At 42.7% G+C, this 18,844-nt stretch overlaps 1 protein-coding gene across 2 annotated transcripts in view; it reads right to left on the bottom strand.

The window, feature by feature from the left end:
• Positions 1 to 10,817: 10,817 nt before the first annotated feature.
• Positions 10,818 to 18,844, bottom strand: part of SYN2 (synapsin II) — a 434,838-nt gene continuing 426,811 nt past the window's right edge. For both annotated transcript variants that reach the window (XM_073574250.1, XM_073574251.1), the window contains one exon: positions 10,818 to 14,224. In XM_073574250.1, coding sequence (XP_073430351.1) covers positions 14,089 to 14,224 — 136 coding nt within the window. In that variant the 3' untranslated portion in view covers positions 10,818 to 14,088. The remainder of the gene's footprint in view (positions 14,225 to 18,844) is intronic.

Here is an 18,844-nt window from a genome sequence, read left to right as displayed (position 1 = left end):
AACATGTTTTTGGAAAAGTATTTACTGGTTTGGCTTTTTATCCTAAGGGTCCCGTTACACTAAACAACGCACCAGCGATCCCGACGATACGACCTGGTCAGGATCGCTGGTGCGTCGCTACATGATCGCTGGTGACCTCTCAAACAGGCAGACTTACCAGCAATCAGGACCAGAGAGGACACTGATAACCTGGGTAAATAGCGGGTAACTAAGTGCAGGTGTCCCTTAGTTACCCGCTGTGTACTCTGGATACCAGCGTGCTCACGCTGGGAGCTGGTATCCAAGGTAAACAGCGGGTAATTTTTGTGAACTCATTTTCTGGTCTGCCTCTGGTTTCTGGTGAGGAAGCTGGTTGTGCTGACAGAGGAGTTGTGAGTTCTCTTTCCAGGCTCCCTCTGGTGGTGGCAGGAGGTAGTGAAGCTGATCTAATTAACAGAGACCTGCCACCTGATAATGAGGAAGTGGACTGGACATCTGGAGTCTCAGACTGGATTTAAGACAGCCGACTCCCTATTCCCATGCTGGTGATTTTTTCCTGCCTCCTGACATCTTAGTTTCCAGCTCAGTTCCTGCCTTCTCAAGCTAAGTTGTCTTTGCTAATGTTCACATTTGATTTGGTTTGGTCTATTCAGTTTTTTGTGTGGTCAGCCAGCCCCGGCTGGGGCTGTGCTGAATTTCCACTCTTACGCCCCTGTATGTGCCAGTTTGCTTTTTGTCCCTTATTAGAATATGCCAGAGTGCTGATATAGTGGGAGAAGTCTAGTGACTTCAGGATATTTTTTGCTATCAGAAGTGTTGGACATTCTTGCAGGGTTTTTTTGGCGTCATTGCAGACAGTGTCTTTCCTTTCCTATCCTTTCTAGCTAGTGTGGGCCCCATAGTTTGCTCAGCCTATTTTCCTACCTGTGTTCGTGTTTTCATCTTGTCTCACCGTCAATACATGTGTGGGGGCTGTCTATTCCTTTCGGGTCTGCTCTGGGGCAGTTTAGATTTCCCCTTTTCTTGCTTTAGGATTATTTAGTCCTCCGGCTGTGACGAGGCATCTAGAATCATCGTAGGTACGCTCCACGGCTGCTGCTAGTTGTGTGGTTAGGATCAGGGGTCTGCAATCCGCATAGTTACCAACCTCTCTGGTTTTCTGACTTGGCTTGGTCTTGTTTTCCTTCTCGGTTACCCATTCATAACAGGTAACTAAGTGCGTGGCGCTTAGTTACCCTCTGTTTACCTTGGATACCAGCTCCCAGCGCGAGCATGCTGGTATCCAGGGTACACAGTGGGTAACTAAGGGACGCGTGCGCTTAGTTACCCACTATTTACCTTGGATACCAGCTCCCAGTGTCTGTTTACCGTGCTGGGAGCTCGCTGATCATTGGTCTCCCACTGCCACAAGTAGCAATGCGTGCTGGCCAGCGGGAGACCAACGATCAAAAAATGGCCCAGGACATTCCTGCATGATCAGCGATACCCGGCGGGGTGGCCGAGCGCTGATGCGTGCCACACACAGCGAGATCGCTGGCGAGATTGCTGATGCGGAACAAAATCGGTGACGCATCAGCGATCTCGTTAGCGATCTCGCTTAGTGTGAAGTACCACTAAGTCATGATTCAAGGCTCGTTAAAGGGTCAATATTGACTTATATTATTGATATACCATTAGGTGGCACTAGAGTTACTGCTCTCTTCTTCTTTAAAAAGGATATTTGCATATTTAAATTCCCACGGAGCATTGCATGGCCTATAAGTCTCTCTACGTCACCTTGGCACTCTCTACAAGCCTAGGGCAACACAGCAACTTTTGACCACCACGGCTGTCAGTGCCAATGTTACAATGCAGCGCTATATAGTACCTCTGACATCAATATAGGTATTTTCATACATCATAGATCAATTTTCTTGATTAGCCTTAAATGTCATCATTATTGCTGTACCCTAAATACTTATAGCACGGCGTTCTCTTATGTGCAAACTTACATTAAATATTAATCACATGATTTCCTTTTCTTTTTGGCCTAAATCCAATTTCTTACTCTATTTTTATCTTACTACGGTCCCTATAGACCAAGTCTTATCCCATCCCCAAATCCTAATTTTATCTCGGATGCAAACTAGGTTGTCAATATTTGACGAAAAAGGAAATGAATTGTTTTCCCTGGAATATATCTCCCAGTTTCCTTACATTTAACTGTTACAACGCTATCACTGACTATTTCCTTTAGGTGGCTGTACATTGTCTGTTGTGTTATTTCCTCTTGGAATGTGATATTCTTCATATTAGTAATTGATCACATACTCAGTGAATGTGTGAAAAGAATCTTGCCAGGACTTGTGCAAATAAACCTTCGCTTTTGTATATATGGTGCAATCTATAAGCTTCGTGGAATAGATACCAAACTGTACACTCCTAGAATTCCTTACCCCTCCCTAGATTGTGACATAAGCAATACGGAACGGACGACTGTGTAAAATAGAAGTGGAAGCATAAGTCTGATGGATAAAAAAATTGCGACACATTAAAAACAAAAGATTTTTATTAACAAACATGGTGCAATATTTGGAAAGTGACGCATAATTGCAGGGGATCAAGTGTAAATTCTTCTTTCTTGGAGCATGCTGTAGTACGGCAAAAATGGCACAAAATAAAATAGGAACACTTTAAACATACAACTGGTTTGATGATGAAGAATATATATCGACTTTTCAACCCAAATTCACACTCCCCAAAATTGAGGTATATTTAAACTGCAGCACTAAAGTGTCATTCTAGTGTAGCCTATCCTATTAATGAGGGTAACTAATAACTATGCCCTCGGGCACTAACTGGTTACATGTCTAATAATGGCACACATTTACCAATGCCATCTAATAATCAGGAAATGTAGTCCTGGCAGTCTGAACTTGCACCAGATTGATCACAGTGGCACACTGTGTGATAGATCTTACTAGAAGATAGAAACCTGTCTCAGATTCACACTAACTTGAACTTGGGTCACTTTAGACCCTTAATTAGTGCCAAAAAAAGGTTCACGCCAATAAAAAATTTGGTGCAAATTAACGCTCCACTTAGCCACAATGACTTTTGAACAAAGAAAAAAAAAAATTTGACCTAGATCCATTAACCCCTTCACTACCAAGGGTGGTTTGCACGTTAACTACCGGGCCAATTTTTACAATTCTGACCACTGTCCCTTTATGAGGTCATAACTCTGGAACGCTTCCATGGATCCCGATGATTCTGACATTGTTTTCTCGTGACATATTGTACTTCATGTTAATGGTAAAATTGCATTCAAATAACTTGCGTTTATTTGTGAAAAAAACGGAAATTTGGCGAAAATTTTGAAAATTTCGCAATTTTCCAACATTGAATTTTTATGCCCTTAAATCACAGCGATACGGCACACAAAAAACTTAATACATAACATTTCCCACATGTTTACTTTACATGAGCACAATTTGGGAACCAAAATTTTTTTTTGTTAGGAAGTTATAAGGGTTAAAAATTGACCAGCGATTTCTCATTTTTGCAACACCATTTTATTTTTAGGGACCACTTCACATTTGAAGCCACTTTGAGGGGTCTATATGATAGAAAATACCCAAAAGTGACACCATTCTAAAAAATGCACCCCTTAAGGTGCTTAAAACCACATTCAAGAAGTTTATTAACCCTTTAGGTGCGTCACAGGAATTTTTTGAATATTAAAAAAAAAATGAACATTTAACTTTTTTTCACAAAAAAAATACTTCAGGTTCAATTTTCTTTATTTTACCAAGGGTAACAGGAGAAATTGGACTGCAAAAGTTATTGTGCAATTTGTCCTGAGTACGCTGATACCTGATATGTGGGGGGGAACCACTGTTTCGGCGCATGGCAGACCTCAGTAGGGAAGGAGCGCCGTTTGACTTTTTCAATGCAAAATTGGCTGGAATTCAGATCGGATGCCATGCCGCGTTTGGAGAGCCCCTGATGTACCTAAACAGTGGAAACCCCCCAAGTGACCCCATTTTGGAAACTAGACCCCCCAAGGAACTTATCTAGATATGTGGTGAGAACTTTGAACCCACAAGGGCTTCACAGAAGTTTATAACGTACAGCGGTACAATTAAAAAATCATATTTTTTCCACAAAAATGATCTTTTCACCCCCAATTTTTATTTTTCCAAGGGTAACAGGACCCTAAAAGTTATTGTGCAATTTGTCCTGAGTACGCTGATACCCCATATGTGGGTGTAAATGACTATTTGGGCGCATAGCAGAGCTCGGAAGGGAAGCAGCGCCATTTGACGTTTTTGGCTAGAATTGAGATCGGACACCATGTCGCGATTGGAAAACCCCTGATGTACCAAAACACTAGAAAACCCCACAAATGACACCATTTTGGAAACTAGACCCCCCAAGGAACTTATCTAGATGTGTGGTGAGCACTTTGAACCCCCCAGTGCTTCACTGAAGTTTATAACGTACAGCAGTACAATTAAAAAATCATATTTTTTCCACAAAAATGATCTTTTCACCCTCGATTCTTATTTTTCCAAAAGTAACAGGACCCTAAAAGATATTGTGCAATTTATCCTGAGTACGCTGATACCCCACATGTGGGTGTAAACCACTATTTGGGCGCATGGCAGAGCTCGGAAGGGAAGCAGCGCCATTTGACGTTTTTGGCTGGAATTGAGATCGGACATCATGTCGCGATTGGAAAACCCCTGATGTACCAAAACAGTGGAAACCCCCCACAAATGACAGCATTTTGGAAACTAGACCCCCTAAGGAACTTATCTAGATGTGTGGTGAGCACTTTGAACCCCCCAGTGCTTCACTGAAGTTTATAACGTCCGGGCGTGAAAATAAAAAAATCGTATTTTTTCCACAAACATCATCTTTTAGTCCCCATTTTTTTATTTTCCCAAGGGTAACAGGAGAATTTGGACCCCAAAAGTTGTTGTCCAATTTGTCCTGAGTACGCTGACACCCCATATGTGGGAGAAAACTACTGTATGGGCACACATCAGGGCTCGGAAGGGAAGTAGTGACGTTTTGGAATGCAGACTTTGATGGCATGGTCTGCGGGTGTCATGTTGCCTTTGGAGAGCCCCTAATGTACCTAAACAGTGAAAACCCCCCACAAATGATCCCATTTTGGAAACTAGACCCCCTGAGGAACTTATCTAGATGTGTGGTGAGCACTTTGAACCCCCAAGGGCTTCACAGAAGTTTATAATGCCCAGGCATGAAAATAAAAAAATCGTATTTTTTCCACAAACATGATCAATTAGTCCCCAATTTTTTTATTTTCCCAAGGGTAACAGGAGAAATTGGACCCCAAAAGTTGTTGTCCAATTTGTCCTGAGTACGCTGATACCTCATATGTGGGAGAAAACTACTGTATGGGCACACATCAGGGCTCGGAAGGGAAGTAGTGACGTTTTGGAATGCAGACTTTGATGGCATGGTCTGCGGGTGTCATGTTGCTTTTGGAGAGCCCCTGATGTACCTAAACAGTGGAAACTCCCCACAAGTGACCCCATTTTGGAAACTAGACCCCCTAATGAACTTATCTAGATGTGTGGTGAGCACTTTGAACCCCCCAGTGCTTCACAGAAGTTTATAACGACCGGGCGTGAAAATAAAAAAATCGTATTTTTTCCACAAACATGATCAATTAGTCCCCAATTTTTTTATTTTCCCAAGGGTAACAGGAGAAATTGGACCCCAAAAGTTGTTGTCCAATTTGTCCCGAGTACGCTGATACCTCATATGTGGGAGAAAACTACTGTATGGGCACACGTCGGGGCTCGGAAGGGAAGTAGTGACGTTTTGGAATGCAGACTTTGATGGATTGGTCTGCGGGTGTCATGTGCGTTTGGAGAGCCCCTGATGTACCTAAACTATTGAAACTCCCCACAAGTGACCCCATTTTGGAAACTAGACCCCCCACGGAGCTTATCTAGATGTGTGGAGAGCACTTTGAACCCCCAAGTGCTTCACAGAAGTTTATAACGCCTGGGCGTGAAAATAAAAAAAACATTTTTTTCCGCAAAATTATATTTTTGCCCCCAATTTTTTATTTTCCTAAGGGTAACAGGAGAAATTGGACCCCAAAAGTTGTTTTGTAATTTGTCCTGAGTAGGCTGATACCCTACATGTGGGGGTAAAACACTGTTTGGGCGCATGGCAGAGCTTGGAAGGGAAGGAGCACCATTTGACTTTTTCAACGCAGAATTGGCTGGAATTGAGATCAACACACCCCTAACCCTAATCTGAGCCCTAGCCCTAACCCTAGCCCTAACCCTAGCCCTAGCCCTAACCCTACCCTAACCCTAGCGGGAAAATGGAAATAAATACATTTTCTTTTAGTTTTATTACTTTTCCCTAACTAAGGGGGTGATAACGGGGGGTTTGATTTACTATTTATGGCGGTTTTTATGTTTGGCGGCTGTCACACGCTAAAAGACGCTTTTTATTGTAAAAGTAGTTTTTGCATCACCACATATTGAGAGCTATAATTTTTCCGTATTTTGACCCACCGAGTCATGTGAGGTCTTATTTTTTGCGGGACGAGTTGACGTTTTTATTGGTACCATTTTCGGGCACGTGACATTTTTTGATCGCTTTTTATTCCGATTTTTGGGACGCAGAATGAACAAAAACCAGCATTTCATGAATTTCTTTTGGGGGGGTGCGTTTACACCGTTCCGCGTGCGGTAAAATTGATAAAGCGGTTTTATTCTTCGGGTCAGTACGGTTACAGCGATACCTCATTTAGGTCTTTTTTTATGTTTTGTCGGTTTTTTGCAATGAAAACAATTTTATATAAAAAATAATTATTTTTGTATCGCTTTATTCTGCGAGCTATAACTTTTTTATTTTTTTGCGGATGACGCTGTATGGCGGCTCGTTTTTTGCGGGACAAGATGACGTTTTCAGCGGTACCATGGATATTTATATGTGTCTTTTTGATCGCGCGTTATTGCACTTTTTGTTCGGTGGTATGATAATAAATCATTATTTTTTGCTTCGTTTTTTATTTTTATTTTTTAAGGGGTTCGCTAAAGGGGTTAACTAATGGGACAGTTTTATAGGGCAGGTCATTACGGACGCGACGATACCAAATATGTGTACTTTTATTGTTTTTGTTTTTTTTTATTTTGAAAAAATGGATTTATTGGGGAATATTTTTTTTTTTTTTTACTAATTTATTTAGCGATTTTTTTTTAATTATTTTTAACACTTTTTTTTTTTTTTTTTTACTTTATTACCTTGTCCCAGGTGGATTCGGGGGCCTGGAGGAAAGGAGCCCCCCGCAGCAGCGCTGCACATTGCGCTGCTGTGGGGGGCTCAGGGAAGCACGGAGGGAGCCCCCTCCCTGCCAATGCTTCCCTTTAACCCCCGGTACACCGCGATCGCGTTTGATCGCGGTGTGCAAGGGGTTAACGTGTCAGGGGCGGTCCGTGACCGCCCCTGACACATTGTGCCAGGTGTCAGCTATGATAATTAGCTGACACCCGGCCGCGATCAGCGGCGCTCACCACGTGGGCGCCGCTGATCATGGTGACGTAATACTCCGTCCATGGTAATTAGGTCCATGGTCACATGGACGGAATATTACGTCAATTGTAGGTAAGGGGTTAAAGCAATTTTGACAGAATTCTGGCATAAATTGCTTTAAATAATCACAAAATATTTGACCAATTTGGAGTTTTCGCCATTACACCCCAGTTCTGCCTAAAAGAGCAGAGATGGGGCAGGATGGGTGCATCTAATTCTTGTTGAGCTGTGGCATCCTTGGCATTAGAAATCTTTCTCCAGTTGAGGACTGGAGTAAGATTCAGGGAGTGGTGCACAGCGGCGCACGCCACTTGTCAGACACTCCTGATTTATTAAAGGGGTTATCCAGGACTATACTAATTATTTTACTATGGGCCTAACAACTAAAAGGCAGGAAGTTGCTGCCTACATGCCTGTTCTGCCTAGCACAGATCTCTGCCGGCACAGATCGGTCACTGACCGCTCCAGCCGGCGATTATGCGGTTTCCACTGACGTCACGTTGACAGAACAGCAACTTCTTTTCCGCTCTTCTCTGATGGCGGGACGTGACTGCTGATGTCACGACTCTTGATAATATAGTAAAGTATTAGAACAACGTGATCATACACTCTCGCTGTGCTTCTGCTCTGTCGTGAATATTCACACCCAACAGCATAAAAGACATGTGAAACACAAACTAGAAAGACTGGAATTATATCATAGTTATATAGGTTGAAAAAAGACCTAGGTTCATCAAGTTCAACCTTCCTCCACCAATTGTACATTTCGTCACTAAATTAACTATAACCCACAATGTCATGTGTATCGAGGAATGTAGTGTTCCTTGTAATAATCTAACTAACTCTAACTTCTGAATATCCTTTTTTTCAAATGAGGAGCCCAAAACTGGATCTCATATGTTATATGTGGCCTCACCAGTGATTTATAAAGTGGTAATAATACATTGGGATTGCAGGATTTTCTCTCTCTTTTTATACACCCTAAAATCTTGTTTGCTTTTGCAGCTGCTGCCTGACATTGAGTACTGCTGCTTAGCTTACTTGTAACCAAAATACCCAAGTCCTTCTCCTGTTCTGTAGTCCCGAGTATTCTCCCATTTAATGTATATGCAGCAATAGGATTACTCCGTCCTAGGTGCATTAATCTACATTTATCTACATTAAACCTCATTTGTCAAGAGTTTAAGGTCCTGTCACACTAAGCGATATCGATAGCAATATCGCTATAACTTGTGACGTTATAGCGATATTGCTAGCGATATCGCTGTGTGTGATACTTACCTACGACCCGCTCTCCCGCTGGTTATCGCTGATCGCGCGAGAACGTCCTGGACCGTTTCTCGTCATCAGCTTCCTGCGGCGCTTCCTGTGGAGAGACGAGCGACGAGCGTGGAACCGGGCGGGAGGATGTCAGGATCGCCTAGTGTGACAGGTAAGTAGCGACCCCTGTCCCCAGCGATGTCGCTGGTGAGATCTGCCTGTGTGACAGCTCACTAGCGACCACTTAGCGATGCACCAGCGATCCTGACCGCGTCATATCGCTGGTCGGGATCACTGGTACATCGCTAAGTGTGACAGTACCTTTACCCATTCAGTCATCTTATTCAGATCGTTTTCCAAAATTGTAATGTCAAGGTCAGATTTTAGTATCCTAGACAGTTTGGGGTCATCAGCAAAGACTGACACTTTACTCTCAATCCCACCCACAAGGTCATTAATAAAGAGGTTAAAAAGAATTGGTCCTAGCACAGATCCCTTCGTCTCCCACTGCTCCCAGTACAGATCCCTGTGGTACCCCACTGTTCTCAGTACAGATCCCTGCAGCTACCACTGCTCAGTTCAGATCCCTGTGGTCCACGCTGTTCCCAGTACAGATCCCTTCGTCTCCCACTGCTCTCAGTACAGATCCCTGTGGTACCCCACTGTTCTCAGTACAGATCCCTGCAGCTACCACTGCTCAGTTCAGATCCCTGTGATCCACGCTGTTCCCAGTACAGATCCCTGCGGCTCCCACTGCTCTCAGTACAGATCCCTGCGGTCCACACTGTTCCTAGCACAGATCCCTGTGATCCCCATTGCTGACTATATCCTATTTACAGAACGTACCATTTATGATGACTCTTTGTTTCCCGTCATTTAGCCAATTCCTTACACATTTACATATAGTTTCCCCCAGTCCTTGCATCTGTAGCTTCAGTATATTGCTGCTATGTGGCACAGTATCTATGTGATAAAATCAACCCTAATCAGGTATAAATAAAATAAACTTTGTTTTTAAAAGACATATAGATTGGAAAAACAAGGGCCAAGATAATGGGGAATGGAAATGTCATCAACCCTTCCCAGACACTCTGGTAGACACTGCTAACTGAAATCTATTGGTTGTGCGTGCATTTTTACTGCCATGGGCACAGGATGATAGGCAGCTGCCATTTACATGACTGTCAACAGTCAAGATTTTGGGAGGCAAGGCTACGGTGTATGAAAATATTGTCCCAAAATGCACAGTTTTGGTTGTTCCCAGGGCAAATGTCCTGATTTTAGTAACTTTTTTCCATCAGAATCAGACAAGACACAAAGGAGCTGCCCTCATGTACAGCAGGTTGTCATTGCATCTAGTAGTCATTAGCGGGATGTGTGGGAATTATCTATTGTTCATGTCCTGCAGAAGATATCGTTGTATTACTAGTTACTTTTATTTTTTATTGCGGTGGAGCCTAAACCAACGCTCAGCCAGCGTTTTATACCAGTGAGTATTAAAGGGCTATATTCATTTTTTATTGTCGGCCTAAGAACCAACAGGCAGGTAGTTGCTGCCTGCCTGTTCTGTCCAGCGCAGAACTCTGATGGCACAGAGTGCTCACAGACCGCTCCTGCCAGCGGTTCTGTGGCTTCCGCTGTCATCGCGTCGACAGCATCGGCTTCTCGTAGACTCTGCTCTGTCGACAGGGCGTCACTGCTGACGTCATGCTGATTGACTGCCGTCTCCCCACTACCTAACTGCAGGAAGTCAGCTGTCAATCAGCATGACGCTGGCAGTCACACTACCTCAACGGAGCAGCCCAGAATAAGAAGAGCTGCTCTGTTGATCTATTGCAGGAGCCGGCACTGGATGGAACAACCTGCCTGTTATTATTTTTTCAACCATGAGCCAAAAATCCAATTTATTCCTGGATAACCCTTTTTTAAGAAAAAGTTTTTTTTGATTGTGCTACGGTATACAAGAAAGTAAAAATAATAATAAAAAAAAACACATAAAAGTCAGTCAGTCGGTTTAGTAATGCTCTTTATTTGTATGGTATATATTATGTACACAGAATTTCATCCGCTGAAATGAACTGTCATATAGTCTACACAACAATAAGGGCTGCAACACTGCATGAAGGACAGGAGGTTAGAAGTAAAAACAAGTCCAGGGAACAAATGGCAAAGTTATGACAGCAAATCAGCTTTACCCAGCAATTCACAATAATGTTATTCCACTTATACCTCAGCTCTCAGCCGGCATAAAACGGACAACTACTATCAAGATGAGTTTTCTTAAAAAAATGGAAAACCCCTCTCTCCAACCCAATAATAAAACTTTTCACATGTTTATGAATGTTCTTTTTATTTTAAATTAGACTTGGTAGGACTGATGTTTGTGCTCCAGAGCTGTAGTTCCTACTGAAAAAAAGGGATTAAGAATTTGAAAGTGTAATCTGCTTATCTTGATGGCATGAAAAGCTCTATGTGATCCCCCGCAATCACTTCGCCGGGCTCCTCCCTCCGCACCCTCTCTTGATATACGCCAATCTCGATGTCACGCTCTGTATGTCTTAAATTAGTATGGCACTCCTATATTTGTAGGAGTGATTAAATGATAGCTCGCAGACATCTGGAAGGCGGCCAATCTAACTTCTGCTCTTAAGGTTTTCATTCATTTTAGTTTCATTTTAATAATCCAGGATTAACAAATTGATGCCCTATGAACATCAGAGAAGGCAGAATGTTGTCTCAGTGGTTAGCACTGTACGGTGGCTCAGTGGTTAGCACTGCATGGTGGCTCAGTGGTTAGCACTGTATGGTGGCTCAGTGGTTAGCACTGTACGGTGGCTCAGTGGTTAGCACTGTACGGTGGCTCAGTGGTTAGCACTGTATGGTGGCTCAGTGGTTAGCACTGTATGGTGGCTCAGTGGTTAGCCCTGTACGGTGGCTCAATGGTTAGCACTGTCTCCTTGCAGAACTGTGGATCTCGGTTCAAATCCCACCAAGGTTGACATCTGCAAAGAATTTATGTGTTTGCGTGGGTTTCCTCTGGGTTCTCCGGTTGCCTCCTACAATTCGAAGACATACCGATAGGGAATTTTGATTACGGGCCCCAATGAGGACAGCGATAAAAATAATAAATAAAAAATAATAAATATCAGAAGAGAGGGTCTGACATGCGGCATTCCCATTAATTTGCCCTGATGTAAATGATGTACAGAGACAAAACATCCTGGCTCAGAACATTATTTAAAGCAATGGTTCCCAAACTCCAGTCCTCGCGGACCCCAACAGGTCGTGTTTTCAGGATTTCAATAGTGTTACACATGTGAGATAATTCCTGATGCCTTGATGATACTTCCATCACCTGTGAAATACTAAGGAAATCCTGAAAACATGACCTGTTGGGGTCCGTGAGGACTGGAGTTTGGGAAACACTGATTTAAAGGCTGCACCTACGGAGAGGTCATCGATATATTACTCCTGGACAACCTCTTTAAGACAGAAAATATATATAGTAATATACTGGACTCTAACAGTACACCTTGACACACAGCTCTAGTAGGCATTTTACAGGGTCAAAACACAATAACAAATCTGTTCTTTTAAATGAAAATTCAGATGACAGATCCGTTTTAAAGGGAATCTGGACACCAGGTTTTTTACAATGTTATCTGTGAGCAGGATGATGTAGGGTTTGAGAGCCTGATTCCAGCGATGTGCGCGTACTGTGCTGCTTCCCATAGGTTCAATAAAATTAGTATGATCAGGAGATTATTACTAGAGGACTAGCTACCTTATGCCCTCTAGTCCAACCACACCCACAAAACTGATTGGCAGCTTTCACAGTGTGCACAGAAAGCAGCCAATGAGTGATGTGGGTGGGGTTACACACTGCTGAGTTTTCTGAGCACTGCTAGATCTGCAATGATTTTATCAAAACTGCTGCAGCCAGTAAACTAAGTGATACATCACTTGAATCAGGGTCTCTCCACCTACATCATGCAGCTTTTACATGTGGTAGCAAAATTTTGTGGTGACAAATTTTATTTAAGGCTCTGGATTACTTGGAGGGTGTACAAAGCACTGATATGCTTGTTCACGTGAGTCTTGTTTCCTAAATAGAATTTAGGAAATCTAACAAAGAAGGCTGCAATGCCAAGGAAAAATTTGCACCTGTTTGTCTTGTTCCTTCCTTTGAGAATCGTTCCAATTTTTAGTTAAAAATAAATCTCAAAACAGAACAAAAGGGATAGCAGACATCGCCAATGCTAGTGAAAACTGAGCCTCTACTAGATGATGGGAGTCGTCAAAAAACATGTCTATACGACGCAACTAAATAATGACGTAAAGTTGATTTACAGTGAAAACTAATTTTCTGGGGACTTTTCAGAAAAAGCTGTGGTGTGCACACAAGGAGAGAAATATTTGTAGCATTTTTTTCTCTATACTAGAAGCCTTAGCTTTTTTGTGTATACTGCTTTTTTTTTCCCTCCGCCATTAGTCAATCTCTCTTTGGTTGCAGCGGATGTCATATCAACAGGCCAATCAATGAGCTTTTTGGTTTGTGCCGCCTACATTGGCAGAGCCGCCGAGCTCAGCGATTAGCTGCAGCGAATTCGATGGAAACCAGGGCAGCATTGGAGACACAGCGCTGAACTCAGCTTGGGGAGGGTAAGTAGCACAGTTTTTTAGGTTTTTTTTTCTCAATTACCGTAACTGTGTGTGTATGGAAATGTTTTCCAAAAAAGAACAATGTCTTTAACGGTTTTGACTACAAAATTGGATTTCAACATTTATACGACATGTACCGAGTAGTCTATTGGCACCGAAGTCCCAGCTAATAGAGTGTAAGGGGTAACATTTCCCCTTGTGGAGAGTGACATGCCAAGCATGGCATGTCAGAGTATGAATTCCAAGCAGCAGGATGAATGGATAGCGGCACAAAATATTCAAGAAAACGAAATTAGAAGAAAAACACTAGTCCAACTAGTAATATAATATACATAATAATAGCAACATAATGATAATTACCATATAACCATACTTATAATAACTGATAATTGAGCTGGCGGTTATGGCTTAGTCCCATACCTGAATTTTCGCACAGCAATATTGCTTTTACTAGTTATATACCAGAAACACGTTTGCACCAGGCATTATGGCCTATAGCTAACAAACTTGCACAGAAGTAAGAAGCGTCCGATAACTCATCTCTTTTGGGTATCATATTTTATATCCTGTGTAACATTAGGCGCACGATTACTTTTTACTACTATAATTTTATGACACTTAGTCAGAGAACAGACCGGCGAAGGACTTCCTTAGATTCCGGATAGTGTCCGCTTTAGCTTCATCTTCATTCGTTGACGAGCGGAAGAATGACGACTGGGTGAAGTTGAAGGCGTTGGTCAGAGACTGGGACTTGCTAATTAAAGAAAAATAGAAATACATTTACTATAGGCAACAATTATTTGGAAAAACGTGGCGACGTCTGACATTGGCGGTCACATAGAGGAAGACATTTTTCTGGTAGGCAGACCTGAGGAACCACAGCCCATGACTTGTGATGTAGTCAATTACTATTCTAGTTTCTGTGCTTTATATCTAGATGACAACGCAACAACCGTGATGGAAATTTATCCCGGTGACAAATGATTAAGGAACATTATTAGTCATGCTTTGAACATAATTGTCGCTGTAGTGATATGAGCCAGGCTTGGACTGGCACACCGGAGAACAGGAGAATCCTCTGGTGGGCCCCTGTGCAGCAGTGGCCACCACCCTCTTATATGAGCAGTACTTGGCACTATATATTTGAATCACTATGTGCAGACAAAGGCGGCATCTTATTCATTTAACAATCTGCCGCGTCCATTGTTATATAAATTTGTGATTGAGGATAATGTCACATTTGCATGTAGCTGAAAAGTGTGGTGGGTTACTAGTGGGTCAGCTGAGCAAAAATGGCGTGCAAGAGCTAAAAGTCGCAAAATTTTGGCGCAGTCTCACATTGAACAAAAATTTCGCAACTTTTCAAAGCTTTTTACACTAGTTTTCTGGTGGAAAGGTTTTCATGAATTGGGGCATAAGGACTATTTTTGACTTTGTACAAAGTTCATGAACGTAGGCCATCTCAAAGAATTTGGCGCAAAAAATGGCAATGAACACTACAAGACAAAAAAAGAAAAGTAACTTAAATACCCCTATGAGTCCATCCATATACAATCTGTGTGAGGTCTGATTTTAACATGGCAGTGGATAGCAGAAGTTTTGCATTTTTTTTTTAAGTAAAAAACAATCACTGATGAAACTCTGATGGTAAAAAGAGACACACTGACCAAACACTGATGAGAATTGTCACATTTTTTTCACATGTGAGAAAAAATGGACGCCTGAATGATACCCAAAATGTTTAATTAGACTCTGAAGACTTTTAAAGTACCAACATATATTGGTAGAGTACCAACTTATCTGGGCACCATATTGTATAATGCTGATTATTAGACAATTATCAGACACTTAGGTATACATAAATTTCCACTAAATGGCACAAAGAAAATTTTTTAACTCTATATCATCTATAGCAACACCCAAACCATCCAACAATGCCACATTTAGGCAGAAAAAAGGAGGTCAAGAGTTATTTTATACGTAAGTAATTTTATTAAAAAAACAAAAATTGCATAAAGATCAAACAAAAAATACCGCTATCCAAGCAGGCAAGGGGGACAATTTTATCACAATATAACATTAATTACATAAAAATTACAATAAATCAGAAATTAGTCTATGGGCACAAAAGAGGGCATATATATATATATAAATAAAATGCAAATGCTACATATATTACTTAAAGTGCCAGCAGCCAGGTATATGAAAAAATCCAATTACGGTATACAGTACAGACCAAAAGTTTGGACACACCTTCTCATTCAAAGAGTTTTCTTTATTTTCATGACTATGAAAATTGTAGATTCACTCTGAAGGCATCAAAACTATGAATTAACACATGTGGAATTATATAATTAACAAAAAAGTGTGAAACAACTGAAAATATGTCTTATATTCTAGGTTCTTCATAGTAGCCACCTTTTGCTTTGATTACTGCTTTGCACACTCTTGGCATTCTCTTGATGAGCTTCAGGAGGTAATCACCGGAACTGGTTGTCACTTCACAGGTGTGCCCTGTCAGGTTTAATAAGTGGGATTTTTTGCCTTATAAATGGGGTTGGGACTGTTAGGGACGGCGGAACGCACCAAATATAAATAATATGATGAAAAGAAAAGAAAAAACAATCCAGCTCACCGTACTGCCCTGCCGGCAGTATCCAAATCCTTGCGCACGGACTTGACCAGGCAGTCAATCAACAGTGAAAAAGAAAAAAGAGAAATACCAGCGTGAGAAATGGAAAATTAAAAATCCATTTTATTGTGCCAATGCATATTAAAATTCCAGCAGGTACAGCATACTAGTCGGATGACTGCAGTCAGGTGCGTTCGCCGCCCGGGGTCCACCGTGCGGTAGGTGACTAGACCGCTGCTGGACAATGGCAGATGCACCAGAAGGTGCCGTAGTGCGCACGGGTTAATGTCACCCGAACGCTAGGAGCGGCTCTGTTCAGACACAGAGTCGCTTGGAAAAAATATATGCAAAGGCGCTGGCCCTGTTAACGTCACAGGAGCCGGCGTGTGGCGTCGCAGCCGCGAACACCAATAGCTGCTGGTATTGCAGCGCAGCGGCAGCTAAAGCCGCAAGCGTCGGCGCCGAGAACCGGGCACCGACGGACGCTAGTGTAGGCGTGGATCGCACAACGGCATGTAGCTTGCCACAACCTGGAGCTGACTAACCCAACACACAGTCACCAATCGTATTATCCAAGGGAAGGGGTTTCATAATAAGTCAGTCACCAGTCCATGCATCCTTCACCATACACACACAGCATAATATGCTACACTAGCACATGGCCGAGCCGCCATGCGGGCTTTTTATAGTCATGCGCTTCCGGGACCTTCCAGTACCCTGGAAAGGACCAATCAGATCCGACGCAGGACCTGAGCATGTGACCCCTGCTCTCCAGTGAGAGGTCACCTTGCGGGCATGCCCAGTAGCACAGCATGAGGACTTAGCCTCTGAAGCGGTTCCCTGCATAACAGGATGCGCTACCATTGCTGCACCAGAGGTGGCAGCAACAACCAGGCTGTCAGAGCAAGTCTGAGTAGCACGCCTGGCTCGCCGTGATTGCTGAGCAGCACCCGGAGCGGTCGGAGGAGAATGGGAGACCGCTGGATGTCTGGCTCTGGATTCCCGCTGTGCAGTGTCCGGAATCTGACGCCTAACAGGGACCATCAGTTGTGTTGTGCAGAAGTCTGGTGGATACACAGCTGATAGCCTATTCAGTAGGACAGTTAGAATTTCTATTATGGCAAGAAAAAAGCAGCTAAGTAAAGAAAAACAAGTGGCCATCATTACTTTAAGAAGTGAAGGTCAGTCAGTCTGAAAAATTGGGAAAACTTTGAAAGTGTCCCCAAGTGCAGTGGCAAAAACCATCAAGCACTACAAAGAAACTGGCTCACATGAGGACCGCCCCAGGAAAGGAAGACCAAGAGTCACCTCTGCTGCGGAGGATAAGTTCATCCGAGTCTCCAGCCTCAGAAATCGCAGGTTAACAGCAGCTCAGATTAGAGACCAGGTCAATGCCACACAGAGTTCTAGCAGCAGACACATCTCTACAACAACTGTTAAGAGGAGACTTTGTGCAGCAGGCCTTCATGGTAAAATAGCTGCTAGGAAACCACAGCTAAGGACAGGCAACAAGCAGAAGAGACTTGTTTGGGCTAAGGAACACAAGGAATGGACATTAGACCAGTGGAAATCTGTGCTTTGGTCTGATGAGTCCAAATTTGAGATCTTTGGTTCCAACCACCGTGTCTTCTTGCGACGCAGAAAAGGTGAACGGATGGACTCTACATGCCTGGTTCCCACCGTGAAGCATGGAGGAGGAGGTGTTATGGTGTGGGGGTGCTTTGCTGGTGACACTGTTGGGGATTTATTCAAAATTGAAGGCATACTGAACCAGCATGGCTACCACAGCATTTTGCAGCGGCATGCTATTCCATCCAGTTTAGTTGGACCATCATTTATTTTTCAACAGGACAATGACCCCAAACACACCTCCAGGCTGTGTAAGGGCTATTTGACCAAGAAAGAGAGTGATGGGGTGCTACTCCAGATGACCTGGCCTCCACAGTCACCAGACCTGAACCCAATCGAAATGGTTTGGGGTGAGCTGGACTGCAGAGTGAAGGCAAAAGGGCCAACAAGTGCTAAGCATCTCTGGGAACTCCTTCAAGACTGTTGAAAGACCATTTCCGGTGACTACCTCTTGAAGCTCATCAAGAGAATGCCAAGAGTGTGCAAAGCAGTAATCAAAGCAAAAGGTGGCTACGTTGAAAAACCTAGAATATAAGATATACGCGTATTTTCAGTTGCTTCACACTTTTTTGTTAATTATATAATTCCACATGTGTTAATTCATAGTTCTGATGCCTTCAGAGTGAATCTACAATTTTCATAGTCATGAAAATAAAGAAAACGCTTTGAATGAGGTGTGTCCAAACTTTTGGTCTGCACTGTATATAATAAAGTGACAGTGCACACAAACCATAGCAATGGCAAAGATGTACATTAAAGTGCATATACAGTTGTGGCCAAAAGTATTGACACCCCTGCAATTCTGTCAGATAATACTCAGTTTCTTCCTGAAAATGATTGCAAACACAAATTCTTTGGTATTATTATCTTCATTTAATTTGTCTTAAATGGAAAAACACTAAAGAGAATGAAGCAAAACATTCATCATTTCACACAAAACTCCAAAAATGGGCCCGACAAAAGTATTGGCACCCTCAGCCTAATACTTGGTTGCACAACCTTTAGCCAAAATAACTGCGACCAACCGCTTCCGGTAACCATCAATGAGTTTCTTACAATGCTCTGCTGGAATTTTAGACCATTCTTCTTTGGCAAACTGCTCCAGGTCCCTGA

Source organism: Dendrobates tinctorius, unplaced genomic scaffold (genome assembly GCF_039654945.1).
Source record: "Dendrobates tinctorius isolate UK_male_01 unplaced genomic scaffold, ASM3965494v1 ptg000038l, whole genome shotgun sequence".
Taxonomy (NCBI): Eukaryota; Metazoa; Chordata; class Amphibia; order Anura; family Dendrobatidae; genus Dendrobates; species Dendrobates tinctorius.
Note: the sequence above shows the minus strand (reverse complement) of the source record. Positions and strands in the feature narration are given on the sequence as shown.